Source organism: Diadema setosum, chromosome 18, assembly GCF_964275005.1.
Source record: "Diadema setosum chromosome 18, eeDiaSeto1, whole genome shotgun sequence".
NCBI lineage: Eukaryota > Metazoa > Echinodermata > Echinoidea > Diadematoida > Diadematidae > Diadema > Diadema setosum.
In genome coordinates, this window is record NC_092702.1 from 15590715 (window position 1) to 15617552 (window position 26838).

At 39.1% G+C, this 26838-nt stretch overlaps 1 protein-coding gene across 1 annotated transcript; it reads left to right on the forward strand.

Moving 5' to 3' along the window:
- Nucleotides 1-1780: 1780 nt before the first annotated feature.
- Nucleotides 1781-24965, forward strand: LOC140241767 (RING finger protein 24-like). The gene is made up of 6 exons (XM_072321516.1): nt 1781-1828; nt 9087-9316; nt 11567-11606; nt 20415-20444; nt 21358-21437; nt 23239-24965. Exons 2-6 carry the CDS (start codon nt 9225-9227, stop codon nt 23339-23341), a joined length of 345 nt encoding a protein of 114 aa, XP_072177617.1. The 5' UTR covers nt 1781-1828; nt 9087-9224; the 3' UTR covers nt 23342-24965.
- The last annotated feature ends 1873 nt before the right edge of the window (nt 24966-26838 follow it).

The window sequence follows — 26838 nt, forward strand, 5'->3', positions numbered from 1 at the left end:
CTTCACTTATATTAGAGTATACTCTCTGTAATTTAAGTTCAGTCACCCTCAGCAAAGCAGGCTAAATATACACAGCCCAGTCACTGTAAGTTTTTACAGCGCTGGGATGTGTACCATATAGTTAGCTAGGGTCTAAGAGACCACAAGATGTTATTAAAGGCATGAAGTTATGAACAACTCAACTGACTATACAATAGGCCCCTACTAACACTTGTACCAGGCAACCTACTCATGTTATAGAGTTAAGTCTCATGTTAGGTCCCCTAGAGCTCTAGAGCCTATAGACAATCTATATGACTAAAAATAACACGAGACAGATTTTGATAACTACATGTACAATACAAAAGATGTGTAAATTGATGCTGGTCTAGATCACACGTATGAAGTTCAATACATCATTCATGTACGATTTTGTAACTGTTTGACAGTTGGCTTCATAGAATATATAAGACCAATGTAATTTTACTTTTGGGTATTTCTATTTTGAATCTTTCTTTCTGTGAGGGTATACGAGCTCATGAGGTGGCATGAAATAAGACAACTTTGAATGTAGAGTGTCTAACCACTACCCAGTGTGATCGACCAGCAAAAAAAAAAAAAAAAAAAAAAATGGGAGTATGCTTGAAGCGGCCGAAAATTATGCCGATGGTATGTAATAAAATAACCAAATGCCACATGTTGTCAACCAATTGTGGTGCTTCATAAGCTGACATTAGCGACAAGCAAACAAAAAAGTCCTGCTGAATTTAGCCTAAAATTCTACTCCCAACTGAACTGTGGCACTCAATCACCAAAACAAAACAAAAACCGCAAAAAGAAAAACCACGTCTTAAAAATTTTTTAATTGTCAATTTTGTCCAAAAATCAGCTCACAAACTAACAAATAAACCAACAAAAAAGGTAAATTTTTTGACAATATCAGATTATAACGTTACAGATGAGATAGAAACCGTACGTCAGTAATTTTACACAGTACAGGACAGTAGGCCAACACAAAACGCCTGGAGATTTCCTTTGAAGTTTCTGTAGCAATTATGCTAGAATTATGCTAAAAAACAGCCAAATTATGCCTAACATAATACTAGATGCTGAAACGTCTAAAATTATGTCAGGGGTCTATAATGCCAACTCTGGCAACATACAATCTACCCAACTGCCACCGCCTTGCAGTAGTAAACGTGCACACATGTGTCGCATCGTGTATACAAACAACAAGGGATGTACTACATCTGTGCGATTTCCCGCTTATAAAAGTGTCAATCGTCCACCTGTACTTGTCGAGCATTTACGATTACTTTCTACACTAAAACAACAGGTTTACCTCATTAAATAAATCCTGGTATTCAAGATAAGCGTTTTCTAAGATCACGAGGATTACTCTGCGTTTTAAATATATTTATTTTCATATTTTACTTACCTGTAATTTGTGGACGCCGGTGCAAGTTTGAAGAAATCCCTGTGAGGTACTCGCGTTGATTGCAGCTATTGCATTTCGCTACGGTAGAGCAGCAGGCCGACTCGGTATAGCTTACTTACTAATGGTAGAGTTCGTCTGGAGAAGCAGCGAAATACACTTGGAGTTACATGTATCTTGCTTGTGTGTGTGTATGGTGTGTGTAGAGCAAATGAACGTTGGACTCGATGGCCGCCCCACTGCACCACCAACCCTTGGCCACCTGCATGCACCACCATTTCCACCGCACATAACGCTAGCTACAGACGATTTGCCCACAGTGTGTTATCAATCGAGAAGTAGTTGCGCAACGTTTAGTCGTCCATGGCCGTAAAAAAGCAGCTGTGCACAGAAACCAGACCACTGCTACCTGGGGTAAGAATGTCGTGTTTCTGGTGCCTGTGCGTTACATGTAAGATTCACTCGGCCATTCACTCTATTCTACTAAGGTTAGTTCCTGAATCTGCCTTAGGAAATATGTAGATCTAGCTGAAGTTACTGCTGTTTTCCACTAAGTCTAATAAGTCAAACTGAACTGCAGCGTTACCGTTGGTAACCCCGGAGAGGGAGCTGCCACAGTGCCAGTAACCAGTGCAGCATGCAGTGCCTGCCCTGGCCCCTGGCGTAGCCCGACCAGACGCTGTGCTTGTTATTATACTTACTTGGGTATACTTGGGTGTAGAGACTGGAAGCAAAGCTTATTTGTCCCTCACCTGTATTCACCTGTCTTCACCTGTCTTGTCGGGCCTCGTTACAGTTCTGTCCCGTCTCAGGTAGGGCTCATATTTGATTGGGTTGTTTCTCCAGTGTCTTTCTAGGGACGACTTGAATTGGTTTATGGTGGTAGCGTTGATGACTTCGTTGGCATGGTTGGGTAGTGCATTCCAATTGTTATTGTCATTGTTAACATTTCTTATTGAGAAAGCAGACTGCCTCAGACTAGACTAGAATGGATATGTTGTTTAACAAGTTTGAGACCTAACCCCGGGACGCTCCGTGTACACAGTTATATTGTGGGAGCGTCCTGAGTCAATAGAGTGCTATATCGGTAAGCTTGAAAAACATACACAGTCTGTCACAGATTTTCGCGCCTCCGTAAGTTTCAAATTTCACTAGAAAAAAACTTACTTTTATAGTATACAAAAGATTCTTATCTAATTCGTACCATCCGTTCACCTTGTTCTTGTTCACACTGGTCCAATGATCTTAAAAAAACTTTTTTTTTACAGGTCCATCTCCTAGCTCCCCATCCCATTCACCATTTTCGAAATCAGTATGCAGTACACTGCGCACGTAAATATTCATGTACTGGCGGAGTCGCAATGCTTTTAGCCTTCTGTCAAGGCCTGCCGCGCGCGCACCCACCCAGAAAGCAACGCAATATACAGCGAGAGGGTTTGCCACAACAGTATGATACGGCCTTGCCATAAAGCTACAGCTGTACAGATGAATTGACGGCCAGCGCATGCGCACAAATTTCAAATCCATTGACTGTATAAGATGTCATTCTCCCAAGTTCCTCTCAACCGAGTCGTATTTAACTCATCAATTCGAGCAGAAATGGAATATTGACAGAACCAAAAGTTGAACGCAGTCAGTCTTCAACATTATAACTTCACCTGTAAGTCTTCATATTACAGAATTTTTGCGATTTCATATTGATATTTAGGCGCTACACTTCGCCTGTCATGATCATGTCTGCTACAATGCGCAGCCCCAACACTGCGTGTTGGGGCTGGTCGCAGTTATTTGAGACCATGACCTCTTGTTGTAGAACCGCTGGCCAGCTGGAAGAATTTAGAGGGATCTACTCTATTGAAGCCTTTCAGAATTTTGAACATCAGTATCAAATCAGCCCTCTGTCTTCTGTAAGCCAAAGTGGGAAGGCGCAGCTCTCTAAGTCTTTCTGGGTACGTCATATGTTTCAGTTCGGGAAGAAGCCTTGTTGCCCTTTGCTGGACTTTTTCTAGCATGTCCTCGTCCCTCTTCAGTGTTGGGTGCCATACTGAGTTGCAGTATTCTAATGTTGGTCTCACAATTGTTTTGTAGAGTGAGAGAAAGCCCTTCCTCTGTAGAGTTGTGAAAGATCTCTTAATCATTCCCACTTTAATGTTCGCTCTATTAGCAGCATCTGCTGTGTGTTTACTGAAAGACAAATTCTCTTGAAACGGCACCCCCAAGTCTCTTTCTTCACTTCCACATGTTATTGAGATGGGATTTGTGTCAGTATCCAGTGTGTAGTTATACCTGTGGTTTTTCCTCCCGTAGTGCACTACTTTGCACAAGTTTGTAAACTCTCGTTGAATGGCAGTTGCCATTTGTTAGACCAATTCGTTACTGCATGTAAGTCCCTCTGTAATAAGACTGAGTCGGTTTTGGAGTCCACTATCCTGTATACAATGTAACTTAGTATCATCTGCAAATAGTTTCACACTGGAATCAACTGTAGAAGGCAGGTCGTTAATGAAGATGTTAAACAATGTTGGTCCCAGCACACTTCCCTGTGGTTAACTATACACAGCCCAGTCGCCGCTGTACATACGTAGCGCGACAGGGCTGTACCAACGAAGCTCCAAACACGAAGAGGGTCCAACGATCGCATGCGATCGGATTGAATTTTGATACTTTAGATCATTTTTTTGTCACTTCAAACTCATCTGACGAACAAAATGATAATGAGACTTCATATCTATGCTATGAATATTGAAATTTAGGTTTAATAACTTACCTAAAATGATGGTTATATGCAGCATGTGTGAACGGTTCACGAACGGTACATCGTCTTTCACGCCAGGCCATTTCCAATATCCGGGAGGTCACATGATCTGAATGCCCTTTTAAAAGGTCGCGCTGTCGACCGTGCTGCTACACCAACACTCAAGCAGCGCATCGCACGCACGCAAAAGATTTCCGCAGAGATCAAGGCGCCATTTTGAATTCTGCAACGATGAACCCTGACGGTGTTGGGGAATCCGCCAGAAAGTATCATTTTTTGGTTCCACGGACTTATCACGAGGGCTCTCAATGGACTTACGAACCTTATGTAATACAAGCATGCACTTAAGGTGAGTAACGTTTGGTAACGTGTACATTGTTTATAAAGAACGTATGAATTTTCATAAGTTTTGTAGTTGTGTTGTGGTTCCCCACTTTGTAGGTGCCCGCTCGTTGGTCAGACGCTGTATTCACGTAGCATATTAACAGCGTCTGGTCGGGCTACCCTGTGGTATGCCACTTGTCACAGGAATAGATTTTGATTCATTCCCGTTGATCGTCACTTTTTGGGTTCTGTCTGTAAGGTAGTCACTAATCCAGGCAAGTAAAGTACCATCTATTCCGTATGATCTAAGTTTGCATGTATATATGCAGACGTCGATGTGGTACACTGTTGAATGCTTTTCGGTAATCAAGGTAGATACAGTCTATGGCGTGCCCCTGGTCAATTGCATCAGTCCACTCCTCGCAAACCTCCAACAGTTGAGTACAGCAAGATCTTCCAGCCCGAAATCCATGCTGTTTGTCACTCATTAACTTGTTATGTTCTAAATGATCCATAACACGATTTCTGACAATTTTCTCCATAGTTTTGCATACAATGGAAGTAAGACTGACAGGTCGGTAGTTGGCTGGGTCACTCTTTTTCCCTTTTTTGAAGATAGGGACTACCGTAGCTTGTTTCCATACAAGTGGACATTTTCCCTCATTGATTAGCTTTGTGAATATCATTTGCAGGGGTTCGGCAATCTCAGCATGTGTTTCCTTTAGGACACGAGAGTGAATACCATCAGGACCTGGAGATTTGTTGATGTCCAGATGCTCCAACAAGTCGTCTATTCGTCTCAGTTGTAACTTCTATGTCAGTGAGAAGATCATTGCATTTTCTCTCAACAAATGGCATTGCGTGAGTATTCTCCTCAGAGAAGACACTTCCGAAGTAATTATTGAGGGTCTCAGCCTTCTCTTAGTCCTCTTTAGCCCATCTTCCATCCGGTGTTTGGAGATCTGGTACTGTCGACTTTGATTTTGTCTGCTTCTTCACATAATTCCAGAAACTTTTGGCATTTTGCTTGATTTCTTCTGCTAGTTTGTTTTCAAAATCTGCTTTTGCTTTCCTGATTACTGAGGTGGTAATGTTCCTTATCCTGATATACTCCTTCCAGTGTAGATTCACGTCAGGATGTTGTTTTCTCTTACTGTCACGATATTTATTCCAAGCCTTCCTTTTCCTTCGAACTGCCTCTAGAGCTTCGTTATTCATCCATTCCGGTCTGTTTTTTTTTTTCTCTTTCTTTTCAAAGGGACACAATCTTCTATAGCTCTGTGGAGAGTCATCTCAAAAATACTCCATGCCTGTATTCCTGTAGCATTCTCGAAACTGGAATTCCAGTCAATGTCCTTCAGTTGTGACCTCATTTTGTCATAGTCGGCGTGATAGTAGCTTCTCGTAATAGGCTCCACCTCTTCCTGTGTGTTACGGACGTCCATCTCAAAAGTAATAGTCACACGGTCACTCTTGCCGATGGGTGGGCCAATGATAATGTCATTAATCATATCCTCATCGTTGGTTAAGATCAAATCAAGTAAACTAGGTCTCTGGCCTGTTCTTTGTCTGGTTGTTTCCTTCACATGTTGATGAAGAAACAGGTCATTCACAGTATCAACAAAAGCTTGCTCATCGTTGTTTACTCCAGAAGCAATGTTCGTCTGCCAGTTAATTCCTCTGTAATTAAAGTCTCCAACCACTATCAACTGTGAGAATTTCATTGAACATGCTGTGCTGAGGAGATCATTTCAAGTTGATGTTGTTATCACAGCTACTTGAGGGACTTCTGTAGACACATCCGAAGAGAAGATCAGAGTCATTGATAGACAATTGTATCCATACTGATTCATCAAATTTTCCATTGTCTATGTCTACCAATTTGCCAGGAATCCCCTCTCTTAGATATATCACAACTCCTCTATGTTTGTCTTTGGTCTGAAATGGCAAAAACATCTGATATCCTAGAAACTGTAATTCAGTAGACTGGATGTCATAGTCATGAGCAATTCTCTTCGGGTAAATCTCAGTCAATGCTATTACATCTGGTTTGGTGAGTGAAATACATGTGTAAAGCTCTTCATTTTTGTTGGTCAAAACATCACAATTTGTATAAAAGAACTTGAGTGATGAATCCATTTCAGGCTTTCCATCCAGCAGATCGGTTGTAACATTACCCTTTTCATACACAGTCTCTTTTTGGTTGACATCTTGAGGGCATTGGTCCTTAGAAAATGATACATTATTCACTAGTACAGAACTTAAATTCTCATGTGCTGTGCTCTGTGCTCCACTGTGTGCATCATCATTCACTAGTACAGAACTCAATTTACCACTGTTTGCTGTGCTCTGTGTTCCACTTTGTGCATCACGTTCACAATACTGTGCAGTGTTGACGAGTGCATTAAAAAGTCCTTCACCCGGTTGTCTAATGGTCGCTGACTCCCCGGCGAAAAGTCCGCTTAACCACTTTTCCGCCGCGTATTACTAGATTTTCCTCCCCCCTGTCAGTTCTCTCCTTCAGGACGTTCCTTAGTCTTTGGTATTCTTGCTTCTCACTCTCTGTGCGATCTCTGGCAATTTGGAGTGATCCTGGTTTGAGAGACCTGGCTTTCCTAAAAACTTCCTCTGTTGTGGCTCCACTGTCCATGACAACCTTCAGCGGTCTCGCAGACTCAGACTTTTTTCCGAGACGGTACAATGTCCTCACATGATTGACATCTGATTCCACCTTAAGATCCTGATGAAGGATGGAACACACTTGGTCAAGGTCCTATTTTCTTCTGGTTTCGGCATCCTGACTCTGAGATTCTGGAATGCCATACATGATGATATTGTTTTTCCTTCTCTCTCTTTCCACAAAAGCATCCAGTTTACAGGCAACAAGTTTCTCCATGTCTTCAACTAGGTCACCTTGTGTTTCCTTTGTGTGACTAGAAATACCCTTCTTGAGTTCATCAATTTTTTCTTCCACTGTTTGCTGGTTGTCAGAGATCTTTGTTTAACACTCTTTCATTTCTGCTTTCAAGCCTTCTACCTCCGAGCAAAGTCTAGAGTGATTTGCGTGAAGGGAAGTCAACATCTATAACATGTTTCCAGCCGTTCCATTGCAAGTCCGGCAATACCAGTGCAATACATCACAGTCTTTATCATTGATGGTATCATACAGTTTCTTGGAAACATTTTGACATGAGCAGTGAAACCAGTATTTACAAAGTAGTATACAAATAATGGCTGCTATGAGGGGCACAATTAAAATTATGGGCCCAAGGTGATGTAAAAACCATAACTATGCCCGAAGGGAAGCTGAGGGCCTAGTTATGGTTTTCACATCACCAAGGGCCAACATAATTTAAATTTTTAACTGTGCCCCGAATATCAAGGCATTCAAGCTGTTTTATATAAATGTTTACCGAAAATATAGATTCCGAAATATAGATACCGAAAATATAGATTCTAGTCTCTTTTACAGCACTCGAAAACAACGCTGATCAACAGCGCGGTGGTTGTATTGTTGGTGCGTAAATATGAGTGATCTATGTGTACGGAGTTGCGACTGTCTCCAAACCTATTTACAGGGCACAGTTAATTCTATGCCCCGGGCCGGGCACAGTAAATCATGACGTCACTTTGATCAAATATGGGGCACAGCTATTTTCATGACTCCACTTTCAACCAATCAGATGAGAGGAATCTATATATGATGTATATAATATACAAATAATGACTGCTATGCGGGGCACAGTTAAAATTATGGGCCCAAGGTGATGTGAAAACCATAACTATGCCTGAAGCGAAACTGAGGGCATGATTATGGTTTTCACATCACCGAGGGCCTACATAATTTTAACTGTGCCCCGAATACGAATATCAAGCTGTCATTATTTGTTTTGTATACCTAAAATAAAGATCTAGATTCCGAAATATAGATAATGAAAATATAGATTCTAGTCTCTTTTACAGCACTCGTAATCAACGCTTTTTCGTGAATGGGAGCCGACGGCCTTTTTCGCGGCATGAAATTTTCATGAATAGCCACTGGCATTCAGTGCATTCATGTAGGTAAGAACTTTCGCGTGCATTTTAATTTCGCGAATCTTGGCTCTCGCGAAATTAGCAAAATAAAAACGCATTTATGAACATTCCTCGTTTTACAGAGTGTTCAACTGTTAAATGTATACGTGTAATACAGCAGTATATTAAATGATGTCAATATTGCACTTTAAATACTGTAAAACGAGGAATGTTCACGTGCATTTTAATTTCGTGAGAGCCGAGTTTTTGCAAAATTTAAATGCATGCTAAAGATCTTGTCTACACTATATGCATTGAATGTTAGAGGCAACTCGTGAAAATTTCATGCTGTGAATAAGACCATCGGCTCCCATTCACAAAAATTTCATTCCGCGAAAATATTGTGTTTTACAGTAGTCATGAGTCCCAGAAGGACCTTCTGTCTTATTTGCTGTTTGGTCTTGAACATTTCCCTGTGGTTTGCTTTGCTTTTTTTTTTTTCCTTTGCTTGAGTTCAAGGTATCCAAGTGCATACTTTTCATATCTTTTATTACATTTTAATTGTGTTTCACATTACAGGATCTCAAGAGTGTAACAAAGATGTGACGGCCATGATGGCAACTGACACCAAACTACATGTATGATAGATTTCAAGTTGAGGTTTCAGATAAACCATGTGACATACTTTACTGGCATTTTCCATCAACATGACCAAAGATGACACTGACGTTGAGCCAGCTCTACCCTTTTCTGTTGGTGGCCGGCTTCATATTTGTCCTGAACATCCTGTTCTGTTGCTACCTAATGAAGTAAGTTTAACTTCATAATTATGTAAATGTACAACTTGTAGGCCTACAATGTATGATGAACATGGAACTTTTTGATAGACACTTTGAAGATATTTTATGTTTCTGCTGGATAGATGCCAGATGGAAGAGATGGAATACTTTAAATTTGGTCAAAACTTCAAAAATTTTCCTTTGCTGTTGCACAGTACATTACACAGTGAAAATGGCCTACTGTTTGGCATCAGAAATGTGACATGCACCTTCATCATACAAGAAAAAAAAAAGACATTTTAAGTGCTTATTTCAAATGAATAATGGTATGTTTAAAATTTGATTTCCTGCATATTATGTCTATTGCAGTGAATATTAACAAAAGACAAACAAACAAACAAAAAATTCCATTGAAAATGCTACGAGGTTGGATTCAGTCCTTACAGTTGTACTTTAATAAGACAGTTACAGATGACATAACAGGATTGAAACTTCTCTGGTTTAAAAAAGATCTACACACACCTAATGACAACACACACACACAAAGTACATGGCCCAAACAGCAGTAATTTGTCAATGTCACTTGTTTCTGAAATAAGTTACTATTTGCTGGTATCTTGAGGTTTGTGCAAAATCTATTTATATGCCAAAGAGAAGCATCAAAGTCTGAATCTGGAGATGGTGCTGTGCAACTTTCACTTTGGTATCCATCCCCCAGGCCTCATGTGGCATGCATTACAGAACATGCAGTATATGACAGATGTCAAAATTTGTCCTCAAACCTTACAACATTTTGGAGCAATGTCTCTAGGAAGAAAAACGATGCATATCATACAGTGTACCTACCAACTGCTCCTGTTTAATAGGAACATTCCTATTTTAATCTAAGGAAAGAAAAAGATTAATTCAAACTTGTCTTCTTATTTGTCAATATCTGCCAATATATACTTGCATATGTCATGTACATACGGGAGATGCAGGGTGAAAATTCCTATTTTTGCGTAATCCTGCCCCCCTCCCAGTTATTCCTATTTAATACTGAATGTTAAGGTTAACAGGTGTGACAAAAAGGTATGACTAAATTCAACACTTAAAAACAAAGAAACAAACAAATGAACCTTTAAAGCTTTTATAAGAAACAAAAGGATATCTGAACCTTGCATAATTGTTGTTCTTGTGGAACCAAATTTATAGTTCATAAACTGCCTTCTGAAAGAATATTCAATGGAAATTCATATTTTACTTCAGGAATGTTTAGAAGTTCATATTTTGTAGGCTACATTGTATCTCTTCCTGTTACACGGAGTTCCCCAAAAGACGTAGGAAACATTTTTTTAATGTGAATGTAGATTCATTTTCATAATTAATCAATATTTCAGAACTATACCCCTGTACAATATATGTTTCACTTCCATTCACCAATACTGCAAAGGTTCTTGTGTACCAGTACTGTGTGCAATGTCATTTTATGCTCGAGTTATCTTTGATAGATAATAAAATGAAACCAAGCAGTGATCCAATCATGCAAGTCAAAGGCAAAAAATATGATTTCAGTTCCATTGAGACCACGAGTGCTTGTACAAACTGTAAACAGTTCAGGCCTGCTTGTACATGTTTGTTGTTATGTAAGCAATTTCCTATGCAATAATGTAACCAGTTCTCATGCAAGTCTCAGGTCTTCAGCCATTGAGGGAAAAGGTATGTATTGTAGCCTCATGTCATCGATAGCCACTTCACAGTTCCATTTTGCGCATGAGCAGAAAAAGGTCATTTGTACAGTCAGGCATGTTGGTTTTTTAATTCACTGAGATACAGTAAGCATCCCTGATGTAATGATTATTCATACCTTTGTAAATGGTGCTTACTAGCACATCCACCTGACAGCAAGCCTGGTATTTAGCAATGTTGGTAGAAAAAGTTTGTTTATAAGAACGCATTCAACATAAAACAAGTGTCAATTGACAGACCATTCTTGTCACCTGCTCTGCGTAAGTTCATTCTTTGTTTGAATGTGAATTCCATAAATTGTGGGCATGCTTATTCGTCATACTGCTTTAAAAATGAGTGAAGTGCCTAACCAATTGAGAAAAAAGAAAGGTTATTTGTTCCAGTGTGCCCACGAGCTAACTGTGAACTAGCTTATTGAGTATGATAATGGTGTGAAGTTTCCCACAACCTATGTCGGTAGCCCTTATCTTTCCCAACAGTATATCATACTATGATACGTTGTATAATATTATATGCTTAATATTTGAAAACCATGACTCATTTATCTTTCAGATTGAAGAGAGAGGGTACAGTATCAAGGGGATACAAAGAGGTGAGATAAAGTTGCCTAACCTTTATCTGCTGGCTGTTTTAATGCAGAACTTTATTGCAAGCTCGTGGTGCAGGAGGCTATTCCATACATGTTAAACTCATCTGTGCTTTCTCAATTTCAAATTAATGTCACTAACACTTACAGGGAAGAAAAGTGTGCAAAACTGCATGTATCAATTGAATGGATGAGTAATGCCTTTTTTTATGCCTCCGCCACGAAGTGGTGCCGGAGGCATTATGTTTTCAGGTTGTCCGTCCGTCCTTCCGTCCATCCGTAATGAATTTTGTGGACAGTGTAACTAAAAAGCCTTTTGAGGTATCCTAATGAAACTTGGCATGTATGGGTATTAGGGGGTGAAGTTGTGCCTATCAACTTTTGGGTGCACATGCTCAAGGTCAATGGTCAAAAGGTCAAGGTCAAATACATAAAATTTCACTATTTCCACGTACCATATCTGTGCAATGCCTGAAGATATTTTCTTGAAACTTAGTGTATACATGTATTACCCAATTAAGATTCTCTGGTGAAAGTTTGGGGTCATGAGGTCAAAGGTCAAAAGGTCAAGTCAAAATACTAAAACTTCACTTTTTTCTCTGTACCTTGGAAATTGTTCAAGGTACAACTTGTATCTTCGTGGAACATAGTATATATATACATGTACTGACTGGCAGTGATTATCTAGAGAATTTAGGGCTCATGGGGTCAAAGGTCAAGGGCAACACTTCAGAATTTTACTATTTCCCTCATATTTATGCAATGCCAGCAGGATTATTCTTTTTTTTACACTTGGTTTATGCATGTATTTAACCTAATAGAGATTCTCTGGAAACTTTCTTCTTTTTTTCTTTTTTTGTTTGCCTCAAAGGTCAAAAGGTCAAAGACTAAGGGAAAGTGCTGAACTAACTTTTTTCTTCCTATCTTGGAAGTGGCTCAAGTTATCTTGAAACTTACTACATATTTATGCATGTTCTGCCTGACAGTGATTATCCTATGAATTTTAGGGTCAAAGGCCAGATGAGAATGGTAACAATGTACTTTTCAATACAGAAATTGCACTTTTTCTCCATACCTTGAAAATAACTCAATGCATAAACTTATGAATGGGTCAAAGTCAACTTAAAGTCCTTAAATCCCCAAATACATGCTGTCCTATTCATCCAATTAAACCTACAGGCGCGGTGGAGCACCCCAATTTGCATCTCATTATCGCCCCGTTCTATTTGAATTTCCAACAGGCATCCACGGCTGCCCAAAACTGTGTGCATGAAAAAGTCAAATCTTTACCTTCTACTTGTGCCGCTATGCGTGCCGCTAGTAAACTCAAACTTCCCACACTATCTAAGTTTTTAAAAACCTTCCTTTTGATGAAAAAATTTTGAAATTTGCTGCACTAGAACTTGAGATATTAAAGCGTTTTGAAAATCACCTCTCGCAAAACATTCTCTCTGTTTTTTTCCGACTGGACTATGGCCGGGCTCCAATGTGTCCGAAATTGGCAACATAAGTTCACTCAGGCCTCAAACCATATATGGTGAAAGTTTTCGCTTGGTTCCACCTGTACTTTTTGAGAAATCAACTTGTTTCTACAGGGTTTGGAATAGAAAATTATAGTCAGCGAAACAATTGAAAATGACGTCATTTCTTTTCCTGTAATATTGGGCATGCGTGGTACGTGAGATTCAGGATTTCGTGCTCATTGTTGGTTTGCTTGTGACGCAGTCAATTTTGCTGAGTGTCGCACGGCGGTACGGTGACTGCTGAGCTGCTGCCGCGCACGCTGTATGCAGCAATGCGTTGTGTGTGCTGTGGCTGTGACATGCAAAGCTATACAGTGACGCGATTATATATACATGGGACCGAGCTGTACGCTTTGCGTTCGTGTCATTTTTGACATCACCTTCTGTTTTTTTTTCCGACACAACCATGGCCGGGAATATTATGGTATGAAATTTAAAATGCAAGCAGATAAATAAATTTAGGTGTACTTTGTTCGAATGGCGCTTTGGTTCCGCAATCACACTTCGTGAATGTTAGGATGATTTTCGAGGCATATTTTTGGTGATTTTACTCGCCAGGTTTTCGCTAAAATTTCACATTTTATCATTGTCAAATCCTTTAATATGTTATATGTGCATATTCGGACATGTTTTCAAATTCAAACTAACTCAATTTTAATCCGAAAATAGGTTTCCTTAAATTGTTATTAGCTTGAGAAGTTGTTTACTTTTTCTCAACTACGCGAGTACATGTTGTTTACTTTATGCAAATGAGGCTCGGCTGCCGATGGATTTCTGCGAGATAATTGGGGTGCTCCACCACACCTGCCTAGGTCAAGGAAGATGAACATTCAACACATTTGTGACACACCTGTCATTTTAATATTTTGCCAATTTTGTGAAAATGTAATCACACATTGTCCACATGCCCTATGTACTATAGACCTATTAGGAGAATCATGCATTATGGCGGAGGCATACCAGTCGCCTTAGCGACATTTTTAGTTTTCATATAAGATCTAAATCAGAGTCCTCTGATGAATGATGCGGTGTTTACACAATATTATTTACATATGTGAAATGCACATTTATAGATAATGATATATTTTATTAAAGAGAAGCTACTATTGAAAAATATAAATTGCCTTTGGAAAGACAATCGTGATATTTAAAAACTGGTGGTACATAATGTAACCTTGGTATAGAACTCTTAGGATGTAATGCTAATACAAATATGAAGAAAGTTGATATTGAGAAGTAACTGATGTGTGTGGTGGTAGGCTACAGTTTGTACAAGTACAACACCGTTGATCTCATATAGATGTAGACCTACAGTTGTATTCCGTTAGTTATAATCTTCAAAAGTGAATGCCAATCCAAACAATAGTGACAGGAAATGAGCCAAGAGACTGGGATGTTGGGTCAGAGTTCAACAGGCTATTAAAAGATCTGGATATATTCACAATTAAAGGGGCCATTTCAGAAAGTTTCTGTTTCCCTCATGCATTATCCACCCACCCCCCCCCCCCCACCCCCATGCAAGATGAAAGAATTTGGGTTTTGCAGTATGGTGATAGTATACTGTAAATGCCAAAGTAAGATGTCAGATGCCACGGGCACTTTATTTTGGATGGACAAAGAGACAGACATGTTGGATGTCTAAAGATAAATTCAATGCAACTCTTCAAAGGTGGCCATGTTTTTGAAGTTTCATAATCTTTTGCCCGGGAAATTGATAATGATTGATAAAGTGGCTTTCAGAAAGAATTTACTTCCAATTTTGAAAGTAGGCACTTCAAACTTCTCTGGACAGTTATTAATGAGACTATTGATAGTAATGTGTGCAATTGAGTTGGTACATGACGGTAACTATGGTAAAGTTTTATAAGCCTTCAGCAAGACACCTGATTCATTAAACAATTACGGACTGCAGATAGGTTTTAGTGCAGACTGGAGAGTTTTGTCTGCGAAGGACTGGCCTCCCTCCCTGGGGGGAGTTAACATTTTCTTTAGCTACAGATTTAGTGTCAGGCAGCTGAGAGGACGAGATAATTCCTTGCCTTAACAACCTTTTTGTCTCCAAGAAAGGGAGATCCCAGATTTCGCCCTTTGAAGTTTCTCAGGGTCTGAGAAAGCGCGAAGGGGAGATATGGCTTTGAGATCTCATCTTTCTGCCTTCTCAGACCCGAGAAGTCAAGATGACAAGATTTTACATTGTCATGACTCTTTCTGAGGTCCAAGGTGTCGAGAAGAGATCGCACAATTTGCCATTTCGCCCTCTCAGACCCGAGATCTACATTGTTCTTGTGACATGTAGGATTTCGCCACCTTACCTTTTAGGATGCAGGAGGATGAGATCTTACATGTCTCTCCTAGTGTCTTCCCAAACCCAAGAACTTGAGAAGACTAGATCTTTGATCTCACCTGCTCCTCCACTCAGACGAAAAAAGAAAAATAATGAAAATAAATAAATAAATTAATTAATTAATTAATTAATTAATTAATGATGATGATATTAATAATAGTAATAATACTGATAATAATAATAATAATGATAATAATAATAGTAATAACAATGATAATAGTAATAATAATGATAATAATATAACAATGAGCTCATATTTTCAGTGGCACTTGTAAGCTTCCATACATGATGTCATGAATTATGGTTTCAGTTCAGTGAAGTTTCGGTAAAACTCTTATCACATACATTTTTATGTTGCCAGGCCTGGCTTAAATAGATCAAAAATATTTGAAGAAATGTTGCACTGATCTGTATTCAGAGGTCTAAAAATGATACTTTGTATATTTTGATTCAGACTTTTAATTTTTGGTCATTTTTGTTCCTGTAGGTAAAAACCTGATAAAAGTGTATGTTCAGTTTTTTCAGCACACATTGACATCATGCTTTTGATCATAATGCAGAATTTACTTGACATGCACTATAGATGATGTCAGAAAATGTTGTCAAGGGGTCATTACTGCAAGGCGGCGTCATCTCTTTGTCGTAATCAAGAAAAATGGAAATGATTGAGGAGTTTTATTGATAACTACTTTGATTCACTGCCTCAATATTAAGAAGGCTTGACTTTGTGAATAAATCATTCAACTGTGGCACAATATTGTAATGCAAGAAATATTTGCACCATGAAATTTTCACGAATTTCATCCGGCAGTTTTTTGGGGGGTTTTTTACGGCATGAAATTTTTACGAATTGCCACTGGCATCCATTGCATTATAGTGTAGACAAGAACTTTTGCGTGCATTTTAATTTTGCAAATCTTGGCTCTCGCGAAATCCATGAAATGTACTAATGCATGTAAAAATTTCAGGTTTTACAGCATGCACTGAAAGAGAGAAGGTACAGTGTATAATTGCATAGTAAAGTCAACACATTGGTGGATGCACATTTTATAACAGACAATCAAAGGATGCATTTGAGCCTAGCTCTCCTAAAGCGAACCGAACCGAACCATACCGTACCCGCGCCAGAGGAGCGCTCGAACTCGCCTAAAATGTGCCATACCAAACCGAACCAAGCCAAAAGTGGACCTCTTTCTGATGTGCTCCAAAAGGGTACCAAAAGCATACCAGAAGTTGGCATGTGAAAAATGTGCATAAAATACATGTATATCATAATGCAAAGAGTTCATTTTCTTTGTTCGGGACATCTGTATTAAAGTAGTTAAAGCATGCCAAGTATTTTATAATCCTATTGCTACAAAATGATTGATCTGCTCTAAAATTAACTCATGAGGTATGCTTTCTCCACAGAGCGCTTGAACGCTCCAAATCTGGCACAGTATGGTTCAGTACACTTTGGTTCGCTTTTGAGCGCTCAAACGCACTCAAAATAAAATTGAGTTCACATCCCAGTCCTTGAAATACACACATATAACACACATCCCGCACACCACATGTACATGCAATGGCATGTTTGGCTCCCAGCCATGCCTTTTATTCTGTGCTATTTAATATACAATCGTAGGCCTATAAGTATCACAGGATATTTGTCATATGATATCAGCTGACTGCAAATAAAAGAGTAATGCCAGCAGAGTGTGTTAGATATGTAAACATTGTAACGTTTGCATCCCCCCCCCCCCCCCATATCTTTGGACTGGATGATTTTATATTATACAACGCATCCTGTATTATATATTCCATCTTTATGCAATTCTTGCAGAGCTGAACTTGACACAAGCTTTAGCTCTTGATCAATGATCAACTGTTATATCATTTTCCTCTTGGCATTTGGGGTTTGATAGGAAGAACTCTCATTTCTATAGCCATGTACAATGTACATGTATACAATATATACTGCAGGTTACCAAGGAGGGGGAGAGGGGAATTATTCATTGGCCTGTGATAAGCTGTTCATAATTTCTGGCATTTACAGTGGCATGTATGCTTGATAAAATGATAATGTCGTGGTCGTATGATCACAAATCTTCAATTCTTTTCCACACAAATCTTTGCATCAATCTGCCCTGGAGTGTCACTGACTATGATATAGCAATGACAGTTTTGTAGAGGGAAGGGGGATCAGGATGGCAGTTGCTTGATTTTTGGCAAAAAGAATGAATTTATATTTTTGTTATGCTGGGCCAAAAGGAGTGTTGTGATATACTGACATCATTTCCTGGTCTATATTTATGACTGTTGAATGGCCTAGCTGTGAAACTTTAAAATTTTGTTGTGGCTGTATTAAAACTAAGTCCTGCTATCTTGTTTGTTTTAATTTCTGCTCCCCTTATTGGAGTCTAATTGAATGTGGATTGGTTATGTTTATTAATGCATCCTCAGGTATTTCACTTCTCTGCAGTCATTTACACTAGTTACCAAGTACTCTGTGCAGTGTGATCAGTGCAGAATGCCTTGTGATGCTTGACTTTGATATGCACAAGTTCTTTACTGCGTGCATAAAGAACCAGTAGAACTTGATATACATAATCATTGCAAATTTTTATTTCATTTTTTAAATTTGTTTTCTTTTCAGCCTATAGTGTACTTTGCCCATCAAAAGAATTTTGTTGGAATTTCTTTACCTTTTTCTCAAACCCCCTCTCCCCCCCCCCCCCCAAAAAAAAAGAGAGAAAAAAAAGCAAAGAACTCAGTAGCACAGATCCATAAACTCCTGATATGCTATCATTGACCACAGGCATGTTTACATCATATCTTTTACATCACCAGGGACACATGCTTTGATTTAAAAGGGCAGTTTATTTGGCCTTAATGCTAGACAGTGCAACATGTCAATGAGCTCTTGCCCTGCCATGATTAGTGGAACGTAGAGTACATGCAATATATCCAGCTCCCTATGTAGTATCCAGCCTTTTTCACTGGCCTCTGTGTTGTTTGCACTGACAGTCATCTAGGAAGAGAGCTGGAATCACAAATCTTGGCACTAGGGTCATTTTAAATCTGAAAATCTGATTATCATTTGTGAGCTGGTGGAATTTGAAAGCCTAATCTGCTTACAGTACCACTCCTATATGTAGATAGTTCAGTTATATCCCGGGTAGTCACTTTGACCAGTAGAATTGCTACAGTAGATGATAAGGATTATTATACATGCCTCCGCCAAGGCAGTTATGTTTTTGCCCAGCATTGGTCTGCTTGTCCGTTTGCAAAATAACTCTAAAATTTGTGAACAGATTTGGAACAAACTTAGAGGAAAAGTTGATGGTGACACAAGCAACAGATGATTTAAAGGCATAATTTACCATTTGCGGAGGAAACAAAAATGGAGCTCTAGTGCTTCAAAATATTTCTGACATGTGATTTAGGGATAGAAACAAGCAATGTAAGAATTTTAACCATTATTGTCAATGTTAAGTTAGATATAGCAAAATGTGATCAATAGTTTTGTTTCTAGATTAAACCGTCTACAGTCATGGTTTAGTAAGAAAAATAGTGATATCTCCTTATATTTTAGGCTTTATTGCAAATTTGTTATATGGCAGGATGTTTTGTGATACAACTGACCTACACTTACTACACATTATATGCATCAAATGTGATAACTTGAACATTTTTCAAATCACTGCTCCCAATGGTAAACAATACCTTTAATTTTGATACAGTAATCAGGACCACCTTAAAAAAAAAAGAAAACAAAAGTTCCTGGATCCAGGAATTTTTTTGAAGGATTGTCACTTGCAAAAAGGGCCAACAAACGAAGAAGTTAAAGCTGCACGTATTTGAGGTTTGCAAGATTTCAAGCGTCCTCTGTACTTGCCAACTATTATTGTTCTATAAGATACCAGTGTTCTTGCTTTCTCAAGAAAGTAGAAGCTTCATAAAATGCTGTGTTCGTACATATTTATGATCATCTGTTGCTTAAATGACAAAGTGGAGGAGTTTGGCAAAAATTCTCTTTTTTTTTCAATATGACTTCACGTTTTGTTCCTGTTTGCTGAGCTGCAGCATAATTTGCAAGTTGGCTTCTGGAGCATGAAAAGAGTGATAGGATCAATGTGGAGGAAAGCCAGGTCATTTGTTGCTGGTGGTAGCATTTGCAGAGGAAACAGTAGAGGGCACAACTTTCATTTGTGATTACCTCGCGTGACAGAACAAGCAGACAGAGCTGGGACAGGGATGTTTCAGAGAGAGAAAGGGAGAGAGAGGGAGAGAGTTTCCTGGCTTGTACCAGCAACTGAGGCTAAATCTAGATGCATGAACTTATAGTGCAGGACGGTGGACTCGATGATTCCATTTCTATGTATGGGGCCCTGCAGAGGCTCTTGTGTCACAATTCTCTGTATTCTTGTGTGAGAATTGCTTCTTTTCATTCCAAATTGAGATTTATTTTAGTTGGTTCTCGTTGTAGGTTCCATGGCACTGGTCGCCCTCGATTGTGCTATGAACACTTTGCCTACAAAAGAATAACCTTTTTCAAAGTTGGTAATTGTTCGTAGATAATGCTACAGCTTTTTACATCATGCTGCAGCTCTTATGCAATCTATGTGTGTGTTAAAAGAAGAAGAAAAGTTAAATATACCTAGAATTACATGCTGCTCCTTTCCTTAATAGTGAGACAAAAATTCTTATTGTTCTGTCAACAAATCCACATTCTCGTCAATTCTGGACTTTTGGGTGATACTGACAGACTGTATGATTGTATTTGTAATTTCTAGGGATTGTGTTGAATGTATTTTATGTAATTTTAATGAAAAAAAATACAGAAGGAAAAGTGTGGTAACTCGCATTTTACTCAGTTGTTTCATAGCCCTCTTTTAACTTTTCTTGAAAACTTGTACCTTGCAATGCTGACCTTTGTGTGTGTGTGTGCATTTGTTCTTGTTGCAGGTGCGATATTGTAGCAGGATGGCCAACGATGTAAGTGCAATAATACAATCACCCAGGGTTATGCCACATGAAAAGCATATAAACAGTAGCTTTGTAAATAAACCTTGGAAGGATAACTGGCTTCATTTCAAGGCTAGGGTGGTTTAAATATGACAAACAAAAGATTTGACTGTATGTCTTTTTGTAGTTGCAAATATGCATTTTTTTTTCTCAATTTCTTTATGTTACATAATGCTGAAAAGTTTAGGAGTATGACTTTTGTTCATGAATAATGATGATATGATATCTCGCTAAATTTGCTCCACAATCATTCCTCAACTACCTGAAGTGGCGCAGTGAACTTTTTGCATCTTTTGATTCATTCCAGGTGGGATATTAAAGCAATAACATTATAGTCAATAAATTACAGATTATGTGGATAAAATATTATAGCAAGTGAGCCAAATGTTTCGAGATATTGAGTTTTTGGTTTTTTTTTAGTTATATTCTCTCATATCACTATGTTCATATTTTGGGCATACAGAATGCTACTGGTGTCATGTAATAGATTTCATCCTTGTGGAAAGGTGTCATATGCGGTCAGATCTAATTCTTATCTCCTACATCAATGCATGTCTCAAAGATAAGAGCATTTTGGAATTGTTACAGATCATCTCATACCGTACCACTTATGTAGTTTTATATCTAAAAGATCAGTTACATCTGCGAATTGTCAGATATTGTTCAATTAGAACTTCAAAAATAGTTATCTAGGATTAGCCACTCAGAAAATGAGGTAGTTTTTTTTTTTTCCTTTTTTTTTATTCAATTCTCGTGTGTGTGATTTTTTTTTATGTGAAATATTCTTTAGAAAAAATGTGTCCGTTAAATTCAGTAGGTATTTATATAAAAGTGCATTGTTACAGTTAGTAACTGTGTATATTGTGTGTCATTGTCTTTGTAGGTATGTGCTGTATGCCTAGAGGAATTCCGTGCTGCGGAGAAAGTCGGCCTGTGTCCTTGCAGTCACAACTTCCACGTAGTGTAAGTAGAGTGTGCTTGCCACAGTGTTGTTACTCTTCACTCCAGCAACCGGGGAGCAAACTCCTTTTCCAAACTGCAAATGAGGCCATCATATCACACTAGTACTGTTGCCATCACCTTTGCTATCATTATCACTTAAAGAATGATTACAATCGTCATCATTCCCTCTGCCAAGGAAGGAGGGGTTGTGTTTTCAACGACGTTGGTTTGTTTGTTTGTCTGTTTGCAAAATAGCTCAAAAAGTTGTGAACGGATTTGAATGACACTTGCAGAAAAAGTTTCATAATGTCACAAGGAACAGATGATTAAAATTATGGTAGTGATCCGGGAATTTGTATGGATATTTGAAGGATTTTATTATCTTTTGGCAAATAGGGTCAATGTACTTGGGAGTTCAAGCTGCGCATATTTGAGGTTTGCATTTGCGCTTTTAAAGATGTGCTCTGCTCTGTCGAGGCACCACTTAGCTGGAAACTGATGATGTAAACAAAAGGCTTCTATATTGGGGAATTGGGTGATTTTCAGCATACGTGTGTATAATGGGTGGAAATGAGCTGTTTGGCAGAGGTCTGTGCTGTACGAGTGCTTTTCTAGTTATCATTGTGACTATCATTATACTATCATTGTCACAAACGTCATTATGTCTTCACCTCCAGTACCACCACCACTGCCATCATCAGCATACTCATTCATTCTCTTTCCTGCCACCCCTGCCATCTCCTTCAGCCACAAGTTACCACCATTACCAGCATTATTTCCACCACAGCTACTGCTTCCTCTGTCATTCACAAGATGCAAGCACAACACAGCCACTGAGTGTGCCATGTGCAAAATTTGCTTCTGCGCATGCTCAAATCCGAAAACCTCCAGTCCTGGGGAAAAGGAGAATGGTTCTTGGCCAAAATAGCGTCCAGTCCTAATGTTGGGCATGATTAAGCGGCCAGCCAATCAACAACCTTGTCATGTGTGTCAGTCATACACCACACAGTGGTTTACGTTTCACTCTTCATCCAAAATCGCTACGTCTGAGTCCACACAGAAAAGCAAAACTGCCTTGAAATGGGGACAGGAGTCCAAGTTCAGGGACTGTCACAGCTGAGTGCTTCCACATCCTCTCAGTCTTCCCATCGTGTAGCAAAAGTTCCCTAATGACATTATTATCACTGTTATCATCAGCATAACTATTGTAGCCACCATCACTACCGTCATCACCACCACCACCACCATCACCATCACCACCACCAACGCCATCCTCAGAACACCATTGTTTTCGTCATCACTATCACTGTCTCGACTATCATCATCACCACCACCACCACCACTATTGTCATTAACGTCAGAATCTCTGCTTCCACCACTGCCATCTTCACCATCTTCAGGGTACCATTACTGCTGTCGTTACGGTACCACCATTTACTACCAGTATCACCATACAGTTCAAAACCAACCATCAGAGGAAACAATATCGTGATCATGGTTGTCATTACACCATAGTCATAAAAAGTGTGTGAAATGCCAAACAATAACAACAGAACAAAGTGTGTGATGATCACAATTAACTGAAAGTTGTTTTTGTGTGTCTGTGTTTTTTCTTCTCTAAATTGTTGCTGCTGAAGTCTACAGATTATTGGGGGTCTCAATGTGTCCTTCCTTGAAGGATGAAGGGTGGAATGCATTTTATTTTAGAAATCTAAGATATATTTGCTAGTCAAAATGTTTTCCCATGAAGATAGGCCAGTGTGTGCCAGCCAATTCAAGTAATATTTTTCTGCATTTTGTCTTTAATCTCGTGCATGCGTAGATGCATCTCCAAGTGGCTGGAGGCCCATGAGACCTGTCCCATATGCCAGACCAGAGTGAGACCAGAGCAGGTCTCGGAGAGGACCAGGTTAGTCCATGCCTAGCCTGCCAACCAAAGACAGGGAATCTGCAGTGGCCCTTTAATAGCATGCAGATGGAAATCCAGTTGACCTTACATGTAAGTTGCACAACAGCATCCTGTGCAGATGTGTTTTATGTGCGTGAACTACTGCTGTACTCGAGACAGAAAAAGCATTTTACCAACGCTGCCCCACTGCTAGATGACAGTGCGCTTGAAGAGACAAATTCAAACAAGAGGAGGCATGAGAAAGTGCTTGGGCCAGTTCGTGAATCATCTGTTTGGACCCACTTCATGCTTTAGTGAATCCTGACTTAGACATGCATGATGGGAATGTTGGAAAAGAAGAAGAAGACAGTGAAGATGAGAAAGAAAAAGAGCTTTAAGTCTAGCTTGCAGTGGTTTTGCAGCTGCCCATGTTTGTACAGTATAGACATACCAAGATGTGTAGCAGGATGATAACATGTTTCTGTATTTGTGAAGGACTGCTTTCTTGCATAGCAGCTTGATATTAAGTTAAATGAGAGAGATTTGTTGAATTCCTTAAGAATTGTGGACAGCGGTTGTTGAAAACAGGTGATAAAGTGTAACAATGGGTACTCATACCATATATATTCTAAAATTGCTACAAGTCTCAACTATGTATGTATTTGTGTAACGTTGCTCTTAACACTTTAATCTTGATCTTGGCAGTGTTGCGTTGTAATGCTGAGTGTTGAAAACAGCAAGTGATCAGCCATCAGGGGGAAAAAGGCTCAGAACAATTTAGAGCCATGCAGTCTTAGACTTGCTTGCTTTGTCCAATTTCCTTTAATCTCTAGTCATTGATGTTGTGCCAGCAGCAGTTGTGGTGTAGTACTGCTAGTTATACACTTGTAGTTAACTTACATGCAAAAGTACAAGGTGACATGACTGTACCTTTCTGCAGATTTTTAATAGTACATATGACTAACTGCTTTTGCAGAAGTGCTGATTCATATTTCTGAGCATTCCGAGAAAATATGGGACATATACCCTTTTCAGTAACTCATGCATTTTTGGCCAGCTCCTAGCCCGCGCTAATATAGCCTGTGCCAAGCAGTAAAAATTGCATTCAGTAACTATAGCAGAGTCACACTGCTTTTACAAATGTACGATGACCCAATCACGAACTCAGCCACGTGAGGGATAACTGCCGTGGTAACTGAACGCATGCTCCAACGGAGGCACAGCCGGGGAATTGTGACCTTTTACCGTGCAAGGAATTTTGGGAGGAGCATGGTGCTGCTATCATTCATAAGCCCTTCAGTCGGCACCAGGCCCGCACCTGGCGCTAGCCTGCAGCAGAGCCAAAATAGCCCAAAGCCTGACGTGGGCGATTGTGGCCCGCGCCATTTATAAACTAAAAATTTTATGAGTTGGCTTGGGCCTGGCCCTCACCAGAGTTACTTGAAGGGGTAGTAGCAACCATCAAGCTCAGTACAAAGATCATGCGGGCAAATTTTGTTAATTGAGTGAGGTTCTCTAGCTTGCATTTTATCCAGTACTCTGGCATACATGAATCACTGAGATTAACACATTGAAAACTAGTCACACAAATATACTTGGACAGGTTTCTATGGAAAATGCATGTTACAGCACAACCAGCTCATCGTCAACAATAGGGGTTTGAATTTGCAATGAGCAAATTTTTGGGGATTTTGGTTTGTTTTCCTCATGCCACTGCCTCTAAAATTATTTTGTGAATATTTCTGGAATAATTTGTTGATTATTTATTACACTATGCCAACCTATTCCTCATGAAGTAAAATGAATACCAGTTTATCAAACAGAAATAGCAAAAACTAAAGACAATCTGGTGGTAAAAAAGGAATTGTTGCAATAGATTGATTACAATTATATTATGTTGCATTTGTACAGTTGTGAATTTTGTATAAAAAAGTATGGTATCACTGTCTTGTATTTCTTGCATAATGCAGATTGTATGGAATAACTCGGGAAGAAATAAGAGAGGGGAGTTGATAATCAGTCTTGTTGAGGGATGATTTACATTTTTTTTTATGTGTCTTTTTCTTATACTGATCTTGGGCGGAACTTTTGTCATATGACATCCCCCCCCCCCCATAATTTGGCCCATGATGTATTATAACCTGTCAGTGATTGATTTTTTTTTTCTGAACTGCCCACCAAGTACCCATTTTTAAAGTGCTCATGTATCCTATGATATTGTTCCGTTTTTGCTTTTGTTGTTTTTGGTTTGATTTATTTTTTTCCATCACAAAGAAGTGAATAGAAGGAGAATGCTGTCCTAGGAAAGTTTAAGCCTTCAACAGTACATCTTGAACTTATTCTGGTACTCCATATTCTGGTACTCAATTTGATATGTAAATTTATTCAATTATAATACATTTTGGTACTCAATATTCTGGCAATGTTCAAATGTCTTTGGAAAATTAGATATCGTCATAAGGATATCAGACATTTCAAGACCCTCATATATCAAGGTGATTTTGCCAGTCCCTGCTCTTTATATTTCTTTCTTTGTGTACCCTTAAAAGAAAACTGTACTGACATTTTCTAATTGTCTGATAATTCTAATCTACATTTTTTGATGCCTACTACTGGAAAGAGAGGATTGTAAAACCCAGGATAAGCCTGTAATGATTTTTTGAAAAAAATGAAAACGAGCAAGCCATGGAACGATCCACGCAATTTGGCCTACGTCACAGGTGCTCTTTGTGCACAACTCCGACATTAGCAAGACGAACTACATAATGCCAATTTACTGATGAAATCTCACACGAAGCACTCCAAAAGCTGTTATTTAGTATAATTGCAGTATGGAGCTATAATAAATATGTTAAACAATATCTATTAATCTTTAAAAGCAAGCTCTTCAACAGCTTTTTATTTGGATAAAACTTGTGGGGAAATTCCAGATATGCAAAATGAAATTGGCATCGTTATCCGAACGTGCTGCCCATAGAAGACCGTATGTAAGTAACGTTACGCATTGATGATCATGATCGAGCGATGGTTCGCCAGTTAAAACTATCTAACGTAGATGAGGGCTGAGTGAATCTCGAAAATCCAAATGTAGATAGACTCTCTTCAACGGCACGCACGATTTACGCTTAGTGAGATGAAAACGGTACCCAGTACACATAGACTCTGAAATACTAGAACTAGGACTACTGAGCAGTCAAGGAGTAGGTTCTACGTGGCAGTCCAAGTTTTGATGAGTAGGCCCTACACTCACTCACCGTCGACATTGCAGCTGTAGGCCCTATGTGCACAGCGCTAAGGCACAGCGTAACGTTACATACCCTGCTGCCAGAACTTGAAGAAAGTCCAGACGAAAGTCCAGACCCCAGATCTAGATCTGGACCCTTGTCCTGCAGGCACTGTTGTTCCTGTGCTGAATTTTTCAGGTAAGGTATCTGCTTTATGGATTTCCGATGTTTTGTAGTCGAGTAAATCTCATAGTGGTGTTCTTTACACCAAGGACTAATGTTAGATCTAACAGTTTGTTTCAGTAGGCCT

What these genes read in the sequence shown, in the direction of transcription:
- LOC140241767 (XM_072321516.1), top strand. Translation starts at nt 9,225, where the DNA reads ATGACACTGACGTTGAGCCAGCTCTACCCTTTTCTGTTGGTGGCCGGC. An exon ending in TTCTGTTGCTACCTAATGAA is followed by an intron (nt 9,317 to 11,566) that starts GTAAGTTTAACT and finishes TTTATCTTTCAG; the next exon opens with ATTGAAGAGAGAGGGTACAG. An exon ending in GTAGCAGGATGGCCAACGAT is followed by an intron (nt 20,445 to 21,357) that starts GTAAGTGCAATA and finishes TTGTCTTTGTAG; the next exon opens with GTATGTGCTGTATGCCTAGA.